Source organism: Chrysochloris asiatica, unplaced genomic scaffold, assembly GCF_000296735.1.
Source record: "Chrysochloris asiatica unplaced genomic scaffold, ChrAsi1.0 scaffold00031, whole genome shotgun sequence".
In the NCBI taxonomy this organism is placed as follows: Eukaryota; Metazoa; Chordata; class Mammalia; order Afrosoricida; family Chrysochloridae; genus Chrysochloris; species Chrysochloris asiatica.
The window spans coordinates 1,643,646-1,669,016 of record NW_006408549.1 but is presented as its reverse complement, the minus strand read 5'-3'; the positions used below and the strand labels follow the sequence as shown (position 1 = coordinate 1,669,016).

Here is a 25,371-nt window from a genome sequence, read left to right as displayed (position 1 = left end):
ATTACTGAAAGTGCCTTGGACTGCCAAAAGAGCCAATAGATCTGTTTTGGAAGAAGTGCAACCAGAGTGCTCCTTGGAGGCCAAGATGGCCTCATACTTTGGACACATTGTCCGGAGAGAACAGTCGCTGGAGAATGATGTCATGCTGGGTAAGGTGGAGGGCCAGAGAAAAAGAGGAAGACCCCCAACAAGATGGATCAGCCAGGTGGCATCATTGATGGCGTCAAGTGTGGCGGCGGTAGTAAGGTTGGCCCAGGATCAGCCATTGTTTCGTTCTGCTGTGTATAGAGTCGCTTTGAGTAGGTCCCAACTTGATGACACCTGACAGCAACAACATGTCTGTAGATACCATGTTACAAACACTAAACTATTAGGAAAAGAAGAATTTTTTTCTGTAGCCAAGTATGCTCTGGGCTACAAAAACATCCATCATTTCTTATTTTGAAATACTAATACAGGGTATTAAAAGTGGGGATTTATTCATTGTAATGCAATTTTATTAGTTCATTTACTTATGTTCTTATTTTAAGACAAAAAATTAATTCATGTGACATTTATTTAGCTTATTTTGATAATACTCTTATCTCTACTAAATAGCTTTAATCATTTAAGGCAAATGTGCTGACTTATAAGACATTTTGCATGTAGCAAATGACATTTTATTTTGGTTTCTAAGATACCAGCTCATGACATAGGCACTGTAAGTGCTCTTTACTGAATTACTCATGCAAATGACTTTTGACATCATTGAAGCACTCTTCTTTCTTCTTATAAAACATCCTGCCCTTTCCATGCTAAACTTGCTTGGCCATTAGACTTGTACATACATCAGTTCTCCTTCTACAAAGAGTCTGTTTTACTTATTCCTCAAATTATTTATACTTTTTCATTTATAAGTGAAATTGAGTAAATTTTGCACTAACTGCTGAAATATAATTGTGAAATGTAGTTGAACGGGAATCTACTTGTGGTGTAGTGCTATGAGGTGGCATGGCGATTCTCCTGCCCAGAACAGAAACATTAAAGTGGACAAACTTATTTAAAGCAACCAGTTCAAGTACAGGAAAATAGCTGAATGCAGGAAAGAACTTAGGAAGTGTTTATTTGTGAAAAGCTCATATGTTCCTCATATGGTAACACCAATGAGGTCTTCACCTCATTGTCAGGAAGCATTCCCATGTCTTCAGACTTGGCTGCAGAAACCTACTGAGTTTTACCTGCTAAACTTTGAAGACTTGTTTCAGGATGGTTGGAAGAGCAAGTAGAAATTTTTAAGAGGGAGATTTTGGAAATGAAGTAATTGCAGAAGGACTGAGATAATAAACTCCCCACACATTCTTGGCTGCCTGGCAGGCACTTAGGAGATCCCAGAAAGTTTGGCAAAATCTGAACTCCTGTAAGACTTACAAAATTGCTGCATATTTGAGTGAATTTATCAAGTCACACACAGCTTGGTGAAATCAGACCTGAGGTATCTCAATGGGTGTGTGGTATCTCTGCTGAAATTAGTAGTTGAGTAAGCCATAGAGTAGAGGAGACCTCTAAGAAGTCAGAGTAGAAAGACATGAACAAAACAAACCAATAAAAAAAATAATAGCAACAACAATATGAATGAAGCAAAACTATCAGCTTCTGTACATTATAGAGAAAAAGACTTTGAAGTTTTAGTATGGGCTAGTTAATTTCCTACCAACTTTAAAAAAAAAAGTCATCTTCAGAAAAACAAAACATTATATGTTCCTGCAACATATTTAAACTGTTTAGTTTTCAACTAAAAATTATTAGAAATTAGGAGAAATAAGAAAGTGCGACCCAGAACCATGCAAAAACAGAAGTAGTCAGTAGAATCTAATTTTGATTGGGCTGAGCAGTAGCTCAAACCACAAGGTCAGTGGTTCAAGTATACCAGTCGCTCTGTGGGGAAAAAATTGAGGCTGTCTGCTCTTGCAAAGATATACAGCCTCTGAAACCCTATACGGAGTTATGATGAGTCAGAATGAACTCGGAGGCGCATAACACCATCAACAACATTGGATTTAGGAGACAAAGACCTCATAGCAGCTACTATAAATATGTGCACCCCTAAAAACAACCAAACAAGCAAAAATTCAAAGAATAGAAGGAAAACATGATATTAATGAATACATATGTAGAAAGGTTATAAAAATATACTGAGGTTTGTACGTTAGTTCTCGTAACTTGTTTTAATTTTCTGCAGGTTTATCTTAATGTGCATATGAGCAATTGATGGGCTGTTGCACAGTTGGCCCCTGGCTTTCTTCTAACTGATGATATTAAGCTTCTCCATTGCTTCTGTGAGGTTGCTGTGGGTCGGTACCAACTGGATGGCACCTAACAACAACGAAAAATTGCCTCTTTCCACAGATATAGTTGATTTGATTCCTGTTTATTCCATCCAGCAAAGTTTTCATGTATGTTTTTGAAAGAGTATTTCTAGTAAATGAGTTGTTGGTCTTGCAAACTTTTATCATTTGATCTTCAGCATCATTTCTGTTACCAACGCCATATTTTCCAGCTATTGATCTTTCTTCTTTTTATCCAACTTTAGCACACTGTCACCAGTAATGGTTTATGCATCTTGATTATACGTTTGATCAACTTCAGGTACAGAAGTTGATAAGTTGAAACTGAAGAAAATTTAAACAAGTCTGCAAGAGCCAAAGTGTGACCTTGACTATATCCCGCCTGAACTTACAGACTATCTCAAGAATGCATGGGACACATTAAACACTAATGACTGAAGACCAGTCAGGTAGGATAGCATCATGCATGAAGAAACAAAATTGTCAGTAAAATGAGAGAAAAGAAGACAAAGACCTAAAAAATTGTCATAAGATAGTGGGAAACTTACTCTTGAATGTAGAGTAGCTAAAGCAATTGGAGGAAATGATAAAGTCAAAGAGCTAAACAAAAGATTTCATGAAAACCAAAGTAAAAGACTATAGTGAAATACTCAAAGATCCTGGAGTTAGAAAGTCAAAAGGTAAGAACGTGGCCATCGTTTCTGAAATTGAAAGAACTGAAAAAAAAAATCAAACTCATGTAGCAATATTGAAGGATTTTGTAGGCAAAATATTGAATGATACAGGAATGAGAACTGGAAAGAACATACCACGTCACTATATAGAAAAGCACATGATCAAGAACCATTGGTTTTGAAGAAAATTGAAGTCTGTCCTGCACTGAAGGCATTAACAAAATACAAGGCTCTGATAATTGATGGAATACCAGTAGAAGGATTTCAATGGATGTAGCACTGGAATTTCTCACTAGTCTATTCCAAGGAATTTGCCTAATTTTCAGTAACCTCATATGCATGCTAAAGCTGGACATTGAATAAGGAATACCATAGAAGTATTGATGCATTTGAGTTATGGTGTTGTAGGGGAATATTGAAAGTGCCACGGGCTGCCAAAAGAACCAACAGCTCTGTGTTGGAAGAAGTGCAAACAGAGTGCTCCTTGGAGGCCAGGGTGGCCAAACTTCATCTCATACTTCGGACATATTGTCAGGAGGGACCAGTCGTTGGAGAAGGATATCATGTTTGGTAAGTTGGAGGGTCAGAGAAAAAGAGGAAGACCCCCATCGAGATGGATTCACAAAGTGGCAGCATCAGTGGGCTCAAGCATAGCAACAATGGTGAGGTTGGCCCAGAATTGGGCAGTGTTTCGTTCTGTTGTGCATAGGGTCATCGTGAGTCGGTGCCGATTCGATGGCACCTAATAACAACAACTGAAAGAGATCCACATTTATGCTTGCAAAAACCATGTGGGAGCCATGTTTGACTTCTACTGGCTTCATAAGGGAGAAAGAGAATCAAACTCAAAATCAGCCCAATGCTGATCAACATCATAACCCTATTTTGACATCACCCATCCTTCCCTCAGCCCTGTCTACTTTATGTTTGGGTTTGACAATCCATTGCAGTGGCCACACAGAACTAATAATATTCGTGATTATGGGGTTTATTAGGGAAGTGAACAGGTTACAATTCAGGATCCAAACCAACTCAAGATGCAGCAGTTTTCCTGTCGCGAACACCACTTGTCTTCTGCCGTACTACAGACAACCTTACTCCTGTTTTTGACTTCTCAGTCATGTGGCCCCTTGGCCTCTGTCCTGATCAGGCAAATGTTAAAAAGCAATTTTAACCAATTTGTGAGTGCCCAAAGGGCACATTCTGCAAGCTAGTAAAGCAGTACTTCAACAGGAAACTGTCAGAAATTCAAATCGGATTCTGAAAAGAAGTGTAATGAGGGATATCACTGCTGATATCGATTGCTTTTGGATAAAAGAAGAGGATAGTAACCTGATGTTTACCAGTGTCTTGTTGACTAAGCACAGGCATTTGGCACTGTTGTTTTTAGGTGCCATTGAGTCGGTACGGACTCTTAGCGACCCAGTGCACAACACAATGAAACACTGCCCAGTCCTCGGCCAACTTCTCAATTGCTGCCACACATGAGCCCATTGATGCTACCACTTTGCCAATCCATCTCCATAGGGGTCTTCCTCTTTTTCTCTGGCACTCCACCTTACCATACGTGATATCCCTCTCCAGTGACTTGTTTCTTCTGACAATATGTCCTAAGTATGAGAGATGCAGTCTGGCCATCCTGGCCTCCAAGGAGCATTCTGGCTGCACGTTTTCAAACACAAATTTGTTATTTTGGCAGCCCATGATACTTTCAATATGCTCCTCCAATACCATAACTCAAAAGCATCAATTCAGTTATACTGACTTTATATAATGCCAACTGACGTGAGGCTACAAGAAATGTTACAAGAAGTTATTTCTGCTGGTTTTGATATGTATGGAAAAGAAATATTCTAAATTTTTTTTGGTTTATGTTTTAGATAGTATATATTAATGTTTTTGTTATTAAGTGCAATCGAGTCAATTACTTCTTGTGACCCTTTATAGGATTTCTAAGAAATGTATGGTGATTTTGAACCTGTGACCTTATGGTTCAAAGCGACTTTGCAGTCCAGGGCTTTATCCTAAGTGCCATACCAGGACTCCTGTAGTATAATGTTGTTGTTGTTGTTGTTGTTAAGTGCTAGTGAGTCAGTTCTAACTCATAGCAACCCTGTATAAGGTTTCTAAGGAGCAGCTGGTGTGCTTGAACCACCAGCCTTGCAGTACAGTGCATTAACCCATGTGCCACACTTGTTGTTAAGTGCCATCGGGTCGGTTTCGACCCACAGCGACCCTGTACAGGGTTTCCGAGGGTGTAAATCTTTACGGGAGTTGAAAGCCTCATCTTTCTCCTGCGGAGCGACTGGTAGTTTCTAACTGCTGACCTTAAGGTTCGCAGCCCAATTCGTAACCACTACGCTACCAGAGCTCCACTAGATCAGTGGAAATGGACCAAACAGAACAGCAATAATCTGAATGATGACACAGTATTCAATGTCATGGGACAATTTTATCAAAATTGTTAAGTGCGAACCTAATGCCTGTGTACACTTTCATGTAAAGCACAAGAATAAAATATTTTTTTAAAAAATTGTTTTAAGACGATAATATGCTGGATACTTTTCCCATGTATAACTTGATATTTTACAAAATGATATCAGTGACTGTTGTATATAATCTGTAACTTAGAAGAAGCATATACCTTTAATTTTTAAGTTTTCCACTTTAGTCTCTAACCTTTCTTTCAGTTCTCATACCTCACTTTAGGGTGTAACTGAAATTGACAGTGGTGCCATGGGTTAGCTAATTGGTGAAGTCTGAATGGAATGTGGATAAGTGAGCAATTTTGGCAGTGAGCAGAGAAGTAAAGTACACTTGTCTCTTAAGTTGTCTCCCCGGCTAAGATTAAACAGAATAATATGTTGCCAAATTTTAGTGATTTATAGGGAATCTGGTCTGAGTCAAGCCAGTATCACACTAATTGCCTCCACACTTATATGTCAGATATTGTGTGTTATTTTTAAAGAGTATATCTTCAGTATTGGATGAAAATATCCCTCTAAATTTAAGAGAATATTACCTCTGAATTATAATTTGAACAAAATTGATGTTCAATTAATGTATTACTCTCTTTTGTCACATATTTAGCCTTTGTAAATTTGAAATCCTGATTTAAGTCACAAAGACATTTTTTGTACAATATAACCATATAATTTATGTAGCATGTTGGTGATGTATTTTTTTAAGTCATGATTAATTAGGCATTTAAGATAGATTTTCCATACTGAAGATAATTGTTTTCCCTTTCTTTAAAATTGTAGTTACTCTAGGCATGCTAATTACTTATTGATTGAGAAAGTTTTTGAAATTCCACTTATCACATTTAGTTTTTGACATATATGAAAAGACTTAAAATAATCTTTCCCACATATAAGATTTCTGTTAATTTTTTATTTTACTTTTGATTTTTCTAGTTTGCATACATTTTTATTTATACACTAGTTAACGTTTATTTTTGATAGTTTACATCAGAGTTAAAAAAAATAATGATTTGTATGACTTATACTATGCATAATAGTAGAGACTAAATCTTACCCTGATTTATGTTTTTAAATGCATTGAATTTCTCTTCTTATTTTAAAAAATACATATTTAGCGGCATACGGAAGAATGTGGGCAATATTCTTATACATTTTTAAGTATAATCATATGTTTATCAGTGATTGTTGTTGTTAAGTACTATCAAGTTGGTTCCAACCCATAGTGACCCTGTATAGAGTTTCCAAGGAGCAGCTGGTGAGCTTGAACCACTGTTCTTGCAGTTCAAACGACTTTGCAGTCTGACGCATTAACCCACAGTGACACACCAGGACTCCTTACAAGTGACTATGTGCTGTAAAATGTTGGTTTTCAATTTGACTTTCTTTTATTTTTATAGTTGATCTGTCTTTGTCATCTGTGCTTTAGTGATTTTCAGTTTTTTGTAGAGTTTTTTTTCTATCTATTTTAAAAAATTGAGCTTGTAATTCTTGGATTTGAACCACTACTCAGAAACCCTGAACATGGTTGCTGTGAGTCAGAATCAACTTGACTGTTAGCAACAACATTATAGATGTTGGTATATATTCCTCAGTGTTTTTAATTTCATTAGTAATATTGTGTCTTCAAATTCTCTTGTATCTCCCTCTGAAATTCTAATCAGATGTATGCTAGGTCTTCCTTCCTTACCCTGTATGTGGGTATTTCTCATTCTAGTTTCTATCTGTGCTTCGTTCCAAATTCTGATTGTGGTTCTTCCATTTCAACAGTGCTCTCTTCAGCTGCATCTAATGTACTTTGAACCTACCCAGTGAAATTTATTCCAGCATTTTAAAAATAATTTTTAAAAATACAAGGCTTGTGTCAGGAGCTCTGGTAGCGTAGTGATTACAAATTGGGCTGCTAACCTCAGGGTCAGCAGTTTGAAAGAAACTACCAGCTATTCTGTGGGAGAAACATGAGGCTTTCTGCTTCCATAAAGATTTACAGCCTCGGAAACCTCCCTGTGCAGGAATGCTATGAGTCGGAACCGACTCCATGGCACATAACAACAACCTTTGTTTTGATCTTCGTTAGTAAGTATTTTAAGTCTTCTTCACTTTCTGCAAGCAAGGTTGTATCATCTGAATATCGCAGGTTGTTAATGAATCTTCCTCCAATCCCGATGCCATGTTTTTCTTCATGTAACCCAGCTTCTCGGATTATTTGCTCAGCAGATGGGTTGAATAAGCATGGTGAAAGAATACAACCCTGTCGCATACCTTTCTTAATTTTAAGCCATTCAGTGTTCCTGTATTCTGTTTGAACAGCTGCTTCTTGGTCCATGAACAGATTCCTCATGAACACAATTAAGTGTTCAGGAATACTTATACTTCACAATGTTGTCCATAGCTTAAAGATCAAAGACCACAGCCTTCGGTATGGATTGCATCTCAATGTAAAGAAAACAAAAACCCTCACCACTGGACCAGTAATCAACATTCTTATCAATGGAGAAAAGACTAAAGTTGTCATGGACTTTATTCTTGGATCAACCATCAACACTCATGGAAGCAGCAGTCAAGAAATCAAACAACGTATTGTATTAGACAAATCTGCTGCACAAGACCTTTTTAAGGCATTGAAGAGCAAATATGTCAGCTTGAGGACTAAGATGTGCCTGACCCATGCCTTGGTATTTTCAGTAACTTCATATGTATGCGAAAGCTGGACAGTGAATAAGGAAGGCTGTAGAAGAATTGATACGTGTGAGTTATGGTGTTGGAGGAGAATATTAAAAGTGCCATAAGCTGCCAAAAGAACAAACAGATCTGTGTTGGAAGAAGTGCAGCTACAGTGCTCCTTGAAGGCCTGGATGGCCAATCTCCGTCTCTCATATTTCGGACATATTGTCAGGAGGGATCAGTCACTGGAGAAGAATGTCATGTTTGTTAAGGTAGAGGGTCAGAGAAAAATAGGAAGACCCCCATTGAGTTGGATTTGCAAAGTGGCAGCATCAGTGGGCTCAAGTGTGGCAACAATTGTGAGGTTGGCCCAGGACCCGGTAGTGTTTCGTTCTGTTGTGCATAGTGTTGCTATGAGTCGGTACCTGCTCGATGGCATCTAACAACAACAACAAACTTGTTTTCTGCTGTTCCAAGTTTTGGCATTTCATTAATATTCTCCTTAAGAGCACCTACACTTCTTATGTTCTCTTTTCAGAGCTTTAGATATGAAATCATTTTGGTGCTTAGGCACATGTTTCTTTAGCAATATGTATAACTTTTGTTGCTCTTTCTTAAATGTCATTTTAGGACATTGTTTAATACATTTTTACTATGGAAAAAAAATAACACTTTCCCCATGCCCCACCACATAGTCTTTTTATATATCAATCCTTGTAATAGCTGATTTCTTAACTTTGATTTGTTGATTCATAATTTACATTGTTTTGGCTACAAATGAACATGATTCGTAATACTCTTGAGTATACATGAACACTATTCAAAGATCATTTGTATGCTGTGCTTATACATTTTTTGGGGATAACTTTTGTTTTCTTTTTGTATTAAGGTTTCTGTTGTTTTCAATGCACAGATAACTAATTCACTGTTGCTATCCTGGGGACTTGTATCACTTCTGTCCTGTGTTGGTTTTTATTTAATTTGAAAGAAGATCCCATGTTTCCTTTATGATGAAGACTTTTGTTTTGGTGGTATACATTCCAGATTAGTATTGTATAAAAGGGTACATGAGAGACACATCTTGAGATTTTTAGTATGTGAAAATGAACTTATTCTTTGTGCATCTAATTGTCTAGGAGTGAAATTCACTGCAGCTTGGAAATAATTTTCAGTCAGAATTTTGAAGACTTTCTACCATTTCCTTTATCTTTTACTGTTCTTTAAAAGTCCAGATCTCTACTGTGTTGGTGATCCTTGTAATGTAACTTCATCCACCTCAATCTCTGGAGGCTTGTTTATCTTCACTATCTTGAAATTTCAAAATTATGTGACTTCTGTGTAGCTTTTTTTTCCTCTGTACTAGATACCTCCCAGGTTGTTTTTTTTTTTATTTAAACCTTTTATTGTGTATTGAGTGAAGGTTTACAGAGCAGATCACCTCTTATACATACATCAAATCATACACTTCATTTCATTACAATAATTGCAATCCCCTCAGTGTAGCATAATTTATCCTCCTTCTTCTCTGTGGTTCTTGTTTCCATTCCTCTTTCATTACCAACTCTTCTGAAGTTTGTCATTGGGCAAATGCCCACCCCACTTTTTAAAAGTTTTTATTGTGAATTGAATGATAGTTTACATGGGGAAATACTGGTTTTACACTTATTGTTTCATAACAATTATTACAGTCTCCTCCATGTATCAATCAACAGTATTTGCTTCCAATTGCTTTGTTTGTGTGTGCGGTGTTCACCAAAACACTCAGGAATGTATAATCATTTAATCAACCAAAGGTCGCATTCTGCAAGTCTGCCTCCCACCCCCAGCTCTCAGTCCCTCTCTTTCCATGAATCTGGAGTCCTCACCTGCTCCCTCTTTCCATGTCCTCATCTCTGTCTCCTTCTCTGGATACCTCCTGGGTATTTTTAATCTATAAATACATGGTCTTCTATTCTGGAAAGTTGCCTTGAATAATTATTTATTATTTATTTCCTTCCCTTGATAGGCATGTTATTTAGTTACCTCCTATACTGACTTTTTAATGTTATCTAGTTATATATACTACCTGTCTATTATTTTGGGGGGATTTTTTTTTTTTTTTCTGTTTTCCCACCTTTTACCATTTTTCTGATCTGTTTGATAAGAGATTCTTTCATTAGTTCCTCCCTTCACACCACCCCGCCCCACCCCAGAGAATCTTATTCCTGTTTCATGCATTCTTCTTTTAAGGTCATTTGTTTTCCCTCCAAGATGATTTTTTAAATTTTTTATTCTTTAATTGTGCCCTTTTTCTTTCACCCTGGAAGTTTATATGATAACTTTACATTCAGTGTTTAGAGAAATGTCCAAATTGTTTTCTAAAGTGGTTGTACCGTTTTACATTCCCACCAGCAATTTAAGATTGTTCAAAATTCTCTCCATTCTCCTTAACAATTGTTACTTTATTATAGCTATCTTAGTGGATATGAAGTAGTACTAAGTTTTTTTTAACATGAAATTATAAGAATTTAAAATTTTTCTTTTTTAGGTGCTGTGCTTCTTTGTAGAGTGCAAGGACTATCAGTCAATATTGACCCAATTTTATATACATGGCTTATCTATCAGCCTCAGAAACGTACCAGTAGACATATACAACAGGTAAGAGGTTTTTATAATGTGTTCAATTCATGCAATTAGTCTTTATATCAGTAAATTATTACTTAAATATATCTTCTATTGATTCTATTGATTTAAAATTTTTTTTTTCAGAATTTCTAGAATGTCTCTTTTTTCTATGCAACCTCCTAACAAAAAATCTTTTTAAGCAGTTCTACAGTTTATTTTCTGTACAAGAAATTGTAGCCCAACATAGAGTGTCATTAACTATTAAAAGAACTTTCAATATAATTATTTGTGAAGTGAGTAGATTAGAGAGATTAGTATCGGTAGTCCTAATTTACTGACCTACTTTTCTTCATAGTGCACAGTGTTGGTAAATGTTAACTTTGTCTTTATTAGCTCTGTATTTCTTCTTCAATTGTAAATTTACTTAAAATTCATACATTGAATGCCAACCTTTGGATATGTTTAATGAAAAAAGGGGTGGGATATATGTTTATTTTAAGAAGCATGAATTACAAAGTAAGAAGTAGCTAATTATTGTTTCTAGGATATTTAAGTACATTTCTGTATGCTAGAATACTTATATGTAATTCTGAAAGATGGATTTTATTATATCCATCTTAAAGTTAGAGAAATTATTGGTTTCTGGGAATTATTTGCTTAAGGTCACATGCTTTTGTTGTTGTTAGGTGCCATAAAGTTGGGTCCAACTCATAGGTATCCTTTGCAGAACACAATAAAGCATTGCTCAATCTTCTACCAGCCTCATAATTGTAACGCCTGAGCCCATTGCTGCTCATACTGTACAAATCCATCTCGTTTGGGGGTCTTCTTTTTTGCTGACCCTCCACTTTACTAAGCATGATGTCCGTCTCTCTATATATCCAAAGAATTGAGAGACAAAGTCTTGCCATCCTAGGCTTCTAAGGACCATTCAAGTTGTACTTCTAACAACACAGTCCATGGTACTTTTAATATTCTTCTCAAATACATCAATTCTTCTGTGTCCTTCCCTATTCATTGTCTAACTTTCACATGCGTATGAAGCTATTAAAAATACACACCTTAGTCCTCAGTCTGATATGTTTACATTTGAACAATATAAGGAGGTGGTAGTGTGCAGCTGAATTGCCTAGTACAATACATTGTACATTCCTTGATTGCTGCTTCCATTAGTACTTAGCAAAATGAAGTCTTTGACAACTTTGACAATATTTTTTTCCATTTATCATACTGTCATTTATTGGTCTAGTGGTGAAGACTTCTGTGCCCTTATTCTGTTTGAACAACTGCCTCTTGATCTAGGTATAACTTCCTCATGAGCACACTTAAGTGTTCCAGAATACTCATTACCCAGAATGTTGTCCATAGCTCATGATCCACACAATCAAAATGCCTTTGCATAGTCAGTAAAGCACAGGTAAACCTCTTTCTGATATTCTGTATTCTCTGCTTTCAGCTAAGATACATTTGATGTCAGTAATGATATCCCTCATTCCTTGTCCTCATTTGAATCTGGCTTGAACCTCTGGCAGTTCCCTGTCAGTGTACTCTTGGCACCCCTTTGTGAATTATCTTGAGCAAAATTGTACTTGGATGCAATATTAATGATATTGTCCAATGATTTCCACATTTCATTGGGTCACCTCTCTTTGGAATGGGCTCACATATGGATCTCTTCCAATCAGGTAGCCAGGTAGCTGTCTTCCAAATTTCTTGGCATAGATGAGTGAGTGTCTCCAATACTGCATCAGTTTGTTGGAAGGTTTCAATTTGTATTCCATCAATTCCCGGTGTCTTGTTCTTTGCCAATAATGCCTTCATTGCACCTTGGACTTCTTCCTTTAGTTTTATCTGCACTTAATCATATTCTACTTCTTGAAATGGTTGAACATTGACCATTTCTTTTTGGTACAATAACTCTATGTATTCTTTCCATCTTCTTTTGTTGCTTTCTGCATCATCCATTATTTTGCCGATAGAATCTTTCTATATTGTTTGTTGAGGCTTCAGTTTTTTCCTTCAATCTTTCAACTTGAGAAATGATGAACGTGTTTTTCTGTTTTGGTTTTATAAGTGTCGGTCTTTCTACATTACACTATAATATTTTACTTTTTCTTTTTAGCTACTGTTTGAAATTTTCTGTTCAGCTCTTTTACCTTCTCATTTCTTCCATTTGCTTTAGCATCTGTACTCTGGAGAGCAGCTTTCAGAATGTTTTCTGCCACCCATTTTGATCTTTTCCTTCTTTATTGTCTTAATAATCTTTTGTTTTCTTCCTTTAAGATGTTCTTGATGTCATCCCACAAGTTTGCTGGTCTTTGGCTATTAGTTCTTTAATGCATGAAGTCTATTCTTGAGATGATCTCTAAATTTAGGTGGGAGATCTTCAAGGTCACATTTTGACTCTCGTGGACTTGCTTTAATTTTCTTCAGGTTCAGCCTGACCTTGCATATGAACAATTGTTGGTCTGTTCCACAGCCTTCTCCTGTTGCAAGTTTGATCAGTTATTTCTAGTTAGTTTGGACCCATAGCGACCCTGTAGAATTCTTTAGTTTTATCATCATTGACTTCAGTGGTTGGTGGTTGAATTTGAATAATAAGTTGTATTAACTGGTCTTCCTTATAGGCATATGGTTATTATCCTATCAAGACAGCATTATACTTCAAGGTAGATCTTGAAATCTTCTTTTTGGTGTGAGTGTGATGCCATTCGTCTTCAATTTGTCATTTTCCACTTAGTATAGTAAATCATGTGATTGTCAGATTCAAAATGGCCAATACCAGTCCATTTCAGCTCATTAATGCCTAGGATATCAATGTTTATGTGGTCCATTTCATTTCTTTCTTTCTTTTTTTTTTTAGAGTTTTTAGTGTGAATTGAGTGAGAGTTTATAGGGCAGATCATCAGTTTTGCATTAAACAAATCATACACCTTGTTTCATTACAATGATTATAATCCCCTCCATGTACCATCAGATACACTTTAACTCTTTTTTGTTTGTTTGTTGTTGTTGTTGTTTTTTCAAACACTCAGGCCTATGTATGTAATAATTTACACCGCCAAAGGACACATTCTGCAAATCTGCCTCCTGGCTACCAGCCAGGAATCTAGAGTCCTCAGCTACTCCCTCTCTCCATGGCCCCATCTCTGCCTCCATCACTGGCATCTCTGCTTCTCTGGATAAGGTCTCATATTCTGCTTGTGCTTTTCTCCCTTCATGGTCTTAGGGTCCTTTGTTTCTGGACTGTAAGATTAAGTACTTCCCCATTTTTGTTTCAAAACTTCTACCTTTACAATTGTGAGAGTCACAATTTGTCATTTTAACTGTTACTCACTGTTGAATCATAAGAATCTTATCCCCATCTCTTAACCAGACCCATCTAGACAAGATGAAAACTATTCAGTGGGGACTTTTTCTTCCCCTGCACACTCTTAAACTAAACTCCCTTTTTAAACCTTGTAAGCCAGTCACTTTGTACCTTTATTGCCCCCTCATTTTAGAAACTAAAGACCCTCTTGAAACTATGTAAGCCCGTCATTTTGTGCCTTTATTGTCGCCTCATTTTAGGTAGCCAAGATCTAATTTTCCCATCCCTATCTACCCTGTCTGTGTACAGAGGGGATAACATTGATACTTGATGTGAAGACTTCTTCCTTCTCTGTTGGTATTTAGAGTTACTACCTCCACGAGTATAGGTCAAGTTAATCAAATAGTAGCAATTTACCCTTGTTTCCTTTATCAAAAAAAAATTTTTTTTTTTTTTTAATCTTCATCTAGTCGAGTTCTGATTATCAAGCCATTGAGGCTAGGTCAAATGGGTACTGTCTGCAAGATTGGGTGTTCTTATGCATCTTCCCTCACATTATATCAGCTGGATGCTTCACTCTCAGCTCTAGCCCTCTGTGGTTATGTCCTTGTCCATGGGCTCAGGTGTCCACTATCTACTTTGTTTTTCTACTGCCTCCCCTTTCTTGTATTGCCCTCCCCAATACTTGAATTATGATGTGTCTGCCCCCTAGCCTGTGCTGTACTGTAGCCTCCCTCCACCTTCTCCTATACCCCCAACCCAACCCTACTGTTGTGGTTACCTTATATTCCATTAACTTTTTCCTCCATTTAAGACAGTCTATTTTATCCTGTAATGCTACCTGACCTTCTCACCACCTGGATCTCTGTTCCTATGTGTTTACCTTCTTTCACATTTTAATTGTTTTGATCATAGAATGACCTACCTGATCTTCTGAATGTGTTCTTATAGAATTATTCTGTTCTCGACTCTTCCATTTGTCGATTGAGTTCCGTGTGGTGCTGCCACATATGTCAGTCTCTCCTTGTTGTCTGTTCTTTTTGGTTCTCAGTCCACAGAACTTCCTTTAGGATGTTTTTTATAGCAGGGTTGGCTTTGGCAAAATCCCTTAGCTTCTGTTTATCCTGGAATGTTTTGATTATACCATTGTATTTGATTGACGGCTTTGCTGGGTAGAGGACTCTTGGTTGGCAGTTTTTTTCTTTCAAGATTTTCTATATGTCTCTCCATTGCCTTCTTGCCTGCATGGTTTCTGCTGAGACATCTGAGCTTAATCTGATGTGCTTACCTTTGTATGTAACATTTCTCTTTTCCCTAGCTGCTTTCAGGATTCTGTCTGTATCTTTGATTTTGGAGATTTTGATTATTATGCCTTGGTGATTTTCTTTTAGGGTCTGTCCATCCTGGGGTTCGTTGAGCGTCTTGAATGCTTATCTTTTTGCTTTTCAGGATGTTAGGGAAATTTCTTCCAGCAGCTCTTCAACTATCTCCTCTGTGGACTTGTGTGATTTTTCCTACTCCAGAATGCCGATATTCTTGTTATGTCTCATCATATTGTCCAACATGAATCTTAGAATTTCTTCAGATTTTTTAATCTTTTCTCTGCTTGCTCTTCTATCTTAGTAGTAATGACAGATTTGTCTTCCAGCTCACTAGTTCTAGCTTCCATCTCTTCATTTCTACTCCTTTGCCCTTTCAATGTATTTTCCATTTGTGATATTCTATTATTAATCATTTGGACCTCTTTCTGTAGGTTTAGAATTGTTTCCAATGCTATAACTATCTTATTTGATTGTTCCTGGAGTGCTTTCCTGACTTCTTCCTTGTTTTTCTCAACTCCATTGTAAAGGGTTTTGATACATTTTATAATTATTTTTTGAATTCCTTCTCAGGCATATCCAAAAGCCTGCCCTCCTTCCAGTTTTGAGTATAGTTCTACCTCCAGCTCATTTGTCTCAGTCACTTTGCCTCATTTCTGCACATGTGCTGATATGGTTATCCATTTCTGTTTCTTGGGCATATTCAGTACTTAGTTAGCTGTGGCCTTAATACTTAGGTGAGTGTGTGTTTTGATATTTTTTATACTTTCTGATTGCCTCCAGGTAGATGTGATCAGGAGATGGGCTTCCATTTTCACTGTTCTTATTACTCAACTCAGAGTAACTGTCACAGATGTTGGCTGCCTACCTGGTGTATGGCAGCTGGTATTGGTTCTTGTCCGGATTGTGGGGTTTTATAGGATGTGATTGTAGCTTGACTATACAGTAGCAATTACTGTCTCTTCTTGGGTAATGTAGGGAGAGAAAGAGCCCTCTAAATGAAAATAGGAGACCAAAAAAACAAAACAGCAGTAGCAGAAAAGACAGATTGGATGCTGTAGTCTATAATCGCCGAAAAGAGAGAAGAGTAAAAAAGAAAATTCAGTATCTAATATGAGTATGATTTTAATGTCCTTTTTCGACTTCCTGTCTTCAAGGCCGCCTGAGGAATTTCAAGATGGTAGTTGTTATGATGTAACTCAAGATTTAATTTTCGGTCTATTTCCTTTTTAGTCTGCTTGTCCTGTTCCACAACCCCAGTCCAGGCCTTTTTCCCAGTGATAAACAGTTCCGGGCTAGCTTTGCCCGTTTTATGCTGCCGTTTGGTTTTAAGTGGTAACTTTTTCTTTAAATTTTGAGGAGATCTATGCATATGCATGATAGAACCCTCCGGGTGTATGGGAGGGTGACTACTTGCCCAACCATCCCCTCTAGTCACCAGAATGGAGCTGTGCAGAGACAGCAAGAGACCAATGAAGAGATTGAAAAAAAAAGAAAGAAGAATGTCCACACCTTTAACTCCATGGTGCTGTCAGGCATCCTTGGCTGCTCTGATCTTTCCCCTGCTCTGTCTCACCCAAGATGGCCTCTCAGGCAGCAGCTGAGCGCCTTGGATTATAAAGCACTTTCTTGCTTCTGCTCCAAATTCTGCTGGCTGTAAGCCTTCCAATTTTCTAAATACTCTTTTATATGTGGTTCAGAGTTCTGAGACCATCTCCTGAACCTGCTTGGTGTCTGGTATTTGGTGTTATTGCTGACAGAGCTCCTCACTGCGCTTCTACCCTATCCACCATCTTGTTTGTTCTCTCCTTCTATTTCATTTTGACAACTTCAAATTTTCTTAGATTCATACTTGCTACATTCCATGTTCCAATTATTAATATATGACCAATATTATTGCCTAAGTATACAGTATCACTGTTTCCTTACCTTGGATCATGGAATGCCAGAGTCACAATGCCTGTATTACCAATCATTCATGAAATGAGGGTCTAACATGCGGGCACTCGGTGTAGATGTTTAGAGTACAACTGTGCACAAGACATACAACATTCTTAGTCTTGTGTTAGAAATTATTTTAATTGAGCTTTATTTTCCTTTTCCCTCAGTGAAAATATATCTGGAGTTTTTACCAACTGAAGATTCTCTTTCATTTGTAGGATATTGACATTATCGTGGCTTACATTGATCTTAATATTTCAGTTATTGTATGTACTTGAATTTAGTAACACATTGTGTAGTATGGCACTCTAGGATCAACACTGGACTGCTAACCACAGGTCAGTGGTTCAAATACACCAGCCACTTCTTGGAAACCTTACACAGTGTCAGTTTGAGTCAGAACTGACTTGATGGCGTTAAAACAAGCATATAATATTTATCTAATTTCTTTTTGTGTGTTAATTTTCCCTCTGAGCGTTGTCAAATTTTCTTACAGAGCTTTATTTTATTTCAGATTTAAATCATGGCCTTGGAATTAGAAGGATTATGAAGTCACTAAATATTATAGAACACACAGCTTTGTTAATCAAAATCATCATTCCCCTATTTTATAGTTGAATTAAATTTAGATAAATCAAAGTTTCAATAAGTTGAGTATTTCTCATCTAGCTCTCAAAAAGCTATTTTCTTTTTAGATTTGTATAAGTGTTTAAATTTTCTAAACTAATTTCAGAGTTTTAGATAAGCTTGAGACTAAATATTTGGGTATTATAGACAATTTAAGGAGCTCTGGTAGCGTGGTGGTTACGAATTGGGCTGCGAACCACAAGGTCAGCAGTTCGAAACTACCAGCTGGTCCATGAGAGAAAGATGAGGCTTTCTGCTCCCATAAAGATTTATAGCCTCGGAAACCCTGTGCAGGGTCACTGTGAGTCGGAACCAACTCCACGACACATAACAACAACAACATAGACAATTTGGAAAATAAGGATTTGTAGTTAATATTTATAATGTGCACTCTGAATGGTGTGACCATATAATAGCCTGGAGTGGATTGTCATGAAAAATAATTTGATTTTGTTCTTCTACCGTAAGAATATATATCATATTTACCCTAATTGCATAGTAGTGGATTTAATTAAATACTGGGAACTTAATACCTACTAGTAGTTATTAGAATAGATGACCATGTTAAGGATTAATAAAAGTAGTATATGTAACTGTTTGCCATGGTCATCAAGAAAAAAGAAACTTTTTTTTTTTATATAGCACTTAGGTTATAGAGATGTTTGAGGCATTGTTTAAATGGTGATCAGTGTATATCAAAATTACAGGCAACATCAAAAACACTTACTTATAATGTTATTAGCTACTTCCAAGGGTATAGACTAACTTCAAAAGATAAATAACAGGGCTACGTATTAGTTGTCAAATAGGTTGTACAAAATCTATATATTTGAAGCATAAAGAATCCACAAAGACAAATCTGTAGAAAATCAAATAATTGTTTGACATATTGCTTTGTTGTTTTAGACTACATATTAAAAGTAAATAGTTTCTTTTTCAATCCTAAAAGTGTTATTTTACTGTATTTGTTTTGTACACCAATATTTGTGCTTTGTATGTTTAGTTTTCAATGATTTGAATTGTTTAAATTCATGGAATTCTCTGTTTGACTAAATACTTAATGTGAAATTAGGCACTCTACAACATATTAATCTTTTCATCTTGTTCTTTTACTTAACAAACTAGTTAATAGTAAAATAATTTGCATCTCTTTCCTCTAATCCAGATTTGGTACATCAGTATTACCTATATAATGTGTATATTTAGCCATTCACGTAGCTTTGTAATATAAGTAATACCAAGTGCTGTCCAGTCAATTCTGACTTATAGCTACACTGTATATGGTTTCCAAGGAACAATGGTTTGAACCATTGACCTTGAGCTTAGCAGTCAAGTGCTTATCCTACAGTGCCACAAGTATAAATTAAGTGAAGTTTATAGTAGAATCTGCAGGAGAAAGATGAGGCTTTCTACTCCCGTAAAGATTTACAGCCTTGGAAATCTTATGCAGGTCGCTATGAGTCAAACCGACTCCACGGCATACAACAGCATAGTAGAATCTGCAAAATTTTGGTGATTGTGTTGTTCAAAATAACATCAGATTACATTGCAACCTAACCGCCACCCCATTCAAATTCATCATTTGATATAATTTTATTACAGTTATCATCTGATGAATCTGATGTTTCCCAAGTTGCAATTTTCTTCCTGATTTATGGCTAAAACCATCTTTTTAATGACTGTTTTCTATCCAGTTCAACACTGATCTTTGATCCTCCTGTAGAAAACTTAAAAATGTCCTTTTTTTGCCAGGTATCTCACAAGTTTGTATTGGGCGTTATCAGCAGTAACATCAGAGTTTATTTCAGTGAATAAAGATGAAACAATTGCTTTTTGTCTAACTCAGCACTTATGCATTCAATGTAGGACCATAATATTTTCCAGCTTTCTCTAAGTGTAGATATTTTTGATGCTTTTTGTCTTATAGATAACACTTTATCATGCCAAATATAGAGGTTTATGTCGATTTTTTTTTTTTAATTTGGACTGTTCAGTGTGCATGTATGCAATCAGTTTAAAGAAGAGTTTCCATAATTTTATAAGGATACCTTTGTGTTCTAGGAATCATAATTTTAAAAATTAATGTTAGGTTTGATCTTCCCTTTCCATATTTCCTCTATGTATAAAATTTGTGTTGACACTGAATACTTCTATTGTTTTCTGTCCATAAATGGTAAATTTTCATTTTAATTTGCTCTGTTTCTGTGTGTGTTTTTGTGAGTGCGTGAGAGAGGGAGGTTGATTGATGATAACCAAGCCCCTCCTTCAGTCTGTGAAGGGCTGTCGTCAGTGATGCCACCTTTTACCCCTCACTGCTTCAGCAGACACACCACTCAGTATTTCGTTTTGCTTCTTTCTAGCAGCCCGTGGTCCCTGTTCCTCTTGTTATGCCACTTGGCAGAAGGAAAGAGGATGAAGTGTCTGTTGGAAGCGCTCCTTTGGCAAAGCAGCAGTCGTATCAGGCCTCTGAATATGCCAGCAGCCCTATAAAAACAAAAACCGTAACAGGTAAGGCTCAGAGATTCTATCCTGTCTCTAAGCTAACAAGTTTGTCTTTCACAGGCTTCATAGAGGCTTTGCAGAAAGCGTTAGACTCAGTAGAAATGGAGACAAAAGGCTATCACTCAGAGAATGAGCAAGTTCTTGCTATAGTGCCCTGAGACCAATTTCCACAGGGTGGCACAAAGCAGGCCAGGTGAGGTCTACAAATACAGTACGCGACATTATAGGAGAGGAACTCTGAGCTTAGGAAACTCATTTCTTCTATCATGGACAGAAATATTGCCTATCCTTTTCTCTAGTGAGAGATATGATTTCTACCTTGTAAGGCAAAAGGACACCTATCCTTTGTTCAGGTGGATGTTGTTACCTCTGTCATCCAAGGCTACTCTCTATATAACTGTTCTTGAAAATGCAGTCAAGAGCATAAGCAGTCAGTGCCACTAGTTGGCAAGACTTGCAGAAACACAAGTAATCTAGGGAAAATTCTCTTATAATAGTTTGTTCCTTCTTAGAGTGAATTATTGAAAATAATACTATATCTCATGGAATTCTGGTGTGGTACTGTAGAATGAAGCACTGGACCACAAGGTTAGCTTGAACCACAAGGTTGGTGGTTCAAAGTCACCAGCTGATCCTTGGAAATTGCTATAAGTCAGAACTGACCTGAAGGCACTTAACAACTACAACATTATATGTCTCAGTTATCTTTTTCCCCTTTTCTTTCTTAGCTAGGTCATCTATACAGATATTACAATATCCTTTTGTGTAGTTAAAAAGCACATTGTGATTTTATTTTCATGCATGTTTTTTTCTAATTTTTTTTTTTTTTTTATGATAGGCCATCTCTCTTCAGGTGATTTTGTATCTTAGGTATTCACATTTATTTCTTCTAACTCATATTCTCAAACATAGTGATTCAGATTTTTATGTTTTCAAGAAATCAAAAATTACTTATGGAGTGTCTCTTATGGGCAAGACTCTGTTGTACGAGCTATTGAGGGTAGAAAATATAAGATATATGTGGTAGGATGCACAAGGAAGTTTCAGCAAAAGTGTATGGATTAGCTGGGCCTTGAAATAGCAAGGTATTGGACTGGCTGAGGTCTCCTCCCTGGTTCTTGGGCTTTGAGCAGAGGGGAGTGTCTTATGTCACCAGCGTTGTTTTCTTTGTCCACGCCTGTCCTCGGCCTCTCCCTAATGTGGTCAGGGCTTTGCTCTGGATCGCTTCCTTGTCTTACTCAGCTTGACAGTTCCTTGACTCCTTTGTTTCCTCCCAGTGTCCATGTACAGAGACGAGCAGGATCTCCTTTTGGTCCATCGCCCAGACATACTTAAGCACCCCAGGGGCCTGCGAATGGTCCTTCCAGGAGCCCTGAATGCAAAGTCAACATTCCCAGGGAGCTGCTGGGCCGAAAAGTGTTCCCTATTTCCAAAACGTGCATACCACTCATTGTGAAGCTCTGGAAGCCTTCACAGAGAAGGAGGCCCAGGTGATTCTCCTTGACGTACCTACTCTCATGAGCACCCATGAAACAGAAGAGGCACCTTTTGGAATTTGCTGATCTGGGTGTGGTTCTTGTGGTTGTCTTAGAAAAGTGGACGTGAAACCAGCTCAGTCCTTAGGTGCTCCAGTGCTTAAGCCAGTTCTCCCAGATTCTTAGCATCCTTTTCCTGAGTCAGGGAGGTTGTCTGAAGTAGACGTCAGTTGTCCTGGGGCTCACAGCCACCCTCAGTGAGGGTGTGATCTATGGGAAGACGATCAAGATGAATCAGGCCTTCGGCTCACATCCCACCGTCCCCTGCTCCAGCCCAGAAGCTAAGGGCCCAGACCCACAAGGATTGGCTGGTTCCACTTCCAGGAGATCGGAATGTTATCAGCCTTGAGCCAAGAGAATGTGCAAATGTTAAAGCTATACCTCCTGGCACAGGCCTTGGGTGATATGCAGTGGGGTCCTCACTACCCAGACCCCTGAGGAGATCGGTGCCAACATCATCAGGGAGAAGCTTCTCGAGTACCTGCCCCAGGAGGTGCCCTACAATGTAGAGCAGAAAAGTAAAATGTGGGAGTAAGGGTCAGGTGGCCAGCTGGTGATCCTACAGAAGCTTCTTATGTACTGAGAATCTCATGTGAAAATCCTGCTTGGTCAGGAGGGTCAGCTGATTGCCCAGATAGCAGAGATGGGCTGTGACCTCAGGGACATCTTCCTTTGTGACATCAGCTCCGTCTGTCTTTGAAGCTCCTCAAGTGACGACCCCCTATTGCCCCTCCCCAGGTATCCCAGGTCAAGCTACTGGCAGGAGTCACTGACCAGAACTGCCCCTACCAGGGACCTCTAGGGCCTGGTGAGGAGCATGGACATGACTGTTGGCTAGCTGGCCTGGCCTGGCCTAGTCTGCACAGCGTTTGCATGGCCACTTCTCTTGTTGGAGAAAGGAGCCTATCTTAGTTCAGTTCTCAGGTAGTTCCTGTGCTTGGCACTACAGCTTGCTTCTGGCTCAGATCTTAGCCTCTTTGTGGAAATAGTGCCCGCTTGCCTCCAGCTGGCATTGAGCCCAGAGTGACTGCCTAAGTTTCCAGTAGTTAGTAGAGAGGAGCTTTCTTCTGTTCTCAGTTCCTCCACCTTTAAACCAAGTAGGACCCATGTATTTTGAATGAGAAAGTGCCTCCCTCCTGAGTCCCAAGGTCTTGATTCTTTCCCATCTCAGTCCTTTCCCCAATCTTGAATGGGAAAAACGATAAAAGAGACATATTTAAGATTATGAGTTAGAGGCAGAGCTAGTATTATTTCTTTACCATATTTAGTAACTACAACAGGAATGCGGTATAATTTTTTTTTTTAGGAATGTGGTATAATTTTTATATATAACTATTATTATTTTGTGCTGTTATTCGCCTTAAAATGCGACATTGTATTTATTATATGGTGTCATTATAATTCTACCAGCTAATATTCACAAACCTTTTATTTTGTTGATATTTACTTTACTAATTAACAAAATGCCTATTTGTTAGCTTTTATACCATAGAGATTATCTGTGCTTTATGTTGAATTACGATTATAAACAAATAGCACTTCCTTTAGATACCACTCTAAATACTTTCAAATTGTAAGTCTCTCGAACTGGTAGCTTACATAAAGATTTAAAAGTATCACCTCTTAATAAAAGAAAATAATGTCACCAAAATGTCAACTGATAAATAAATTTAACTTTATAAGCACTATAAACCATGTATTGGGGCTCCCTGCCTTACGTTTCATCCCAGGTCTTTAAATGACTGCTGATAAATAATTTTAAGGAATATTAGTATTGAAAGAGAATGTTTATAGTTTAAATGATAATACACAGGAAGCCTTCAAAAAGTTCACAGAAAATGGAATTAAGAGATAGTGATTTTCCCCAAGCTCCCGTGACATGATATGGAACTACAAAGAAAGTATAGTCATAGATTTGAAAATATATCTGTATAGTCAAAGATACTTTTATATGTACTTTTCATAAGTTAAAATGATATCAGTTATCTCACTATTTTGGTTTCAATATAATATTTTTCATGTTTTATATGTTCTTTATTTTTGATAAGTGTCTTCAAGTCAGTTCTGACTCATAGCAACCCTGTTGTATAGGAAATATGGAGAGCAGCTGGTGGGTTTGAACAGCTGACTTTGCAGCTAACAGTCCCGTGCTGTCTTATCCAATATTGCCACATGAGGATTACATATTTTATATGTTGTTGTTAAGTGCTATAATGTTGGTTCTGATTCATAGTGACCCTATACAGGGTTTCTGAGGAGCAACTGATGGGTTTGAATTGCCTGCCTTGGTTCATAGTGGTTCACAGATCTGTGCTGATCCTACAGTGTGCCACACCAGAAGTCCATGTTTTATATAAAAATTAATAACTGATAATTAATTATTTATATAAGAATTAATATATAGTGAGGAACATAGAAAAATTTTAAGTATATAATTTTCTGTTGTTAATCACTACTTTCTGTATATTATGTGCATATACATGTATGCATATATGTGTGTGTTTATATATGATGTTTAAAATACTTGCTTATAAAGATCCAAGACTACAACATTCGGTATGAGTTACACTTTAATGTAAAGAAAACAAAATCCTCACAACTGGGCAAATAGACACCATCCATATAAATGGAGAAAAGATTGAAGTTGTCAGAGACTTCATTTTGCTCAGATCAACCATCAACACCCATGGAAGCAGCAGTCAAGAAATCAAACGTCATATTGCATTGATCAAATCTGCTGTACAAGACCTCTTTAAAGTGTTAAAGAGCAAAGATGTCAGTTTGAGGACTAAAGTGCACCTGACCAAAGCCATGTTACTTTCAATAACCTCATATGCATGAAAAAGTTGGATAGTGAATAAAGAAGACCATAGAAGAATTGATTCATTTGAGTTATGGTGTTGGAGGAGAATATTGGAAGTACCATGAATTGCTAAAAGAACAAACAGATCTGTTTTAGAAAAAGTACAGTCAAAGTGCTCCTTGGAAACCATGATGGCCAAACTCTGTCTCTCTTGTTTTGGATATGTTCAGCAGGGACCAGTCACTGGAGATTGAAATCATGTTAGGTAAAGTGGAGGGTCGGAGAAAAAGAGGAAGACAGACAACGAGATGTACTAGCACAGTGGCGGCAGCAGTAGGCTCAGGAATGGCAACAATTGTGAGGTTGGCCCAGGACTGGGCAGTGTTTGTTTATATACATATGCAGTGGTTACGAATCGGGCTATGAACCACAAGGTCAGCTGTTCGAAACTACCAGCTGTTCCGCAGGAGAAAGATGAGGCTTTCTGCTCCTGTAAAGATTCACAGCCTTGGAAACCCTCGCTATGAGTCAGAACCGACTCCACGGCACATAACAACAACAACAACATGTGTATATATATATATATAT

The 25,371-nt window shown here is 37.4% G+C and overlaps 1 protein-coding gene across 3 annotated transcripts in view; it reads left to right on the top strand.

Moving 5' to 3' along the window:
* VPS13B (vacuolar protein sorting 13 homolog B (yeast)) overlaps positions 1-25,371 on the top strand; it is a 1,072,080-nt gene that overhangs the window by 412,831 nt on the left and 633,878 nt on the right. For all 3 annotated transcript variants that reach the window (XM_006859183.1, XM_006859184.1, XM_006859185.1), the window contains 2 exons: positions 10,670-10,779; positions 20,304-20,451. In XM_006859183.1, coding sequence (XP_006859245.1) covers positions 10,670-10,779; positions 20,304-20,451 — 258 coding nt within the window. The remainder of the gene's footprint in view (positions 1-10,669; positions 10,780-20,303; positions 20,452-25,371) is intronic.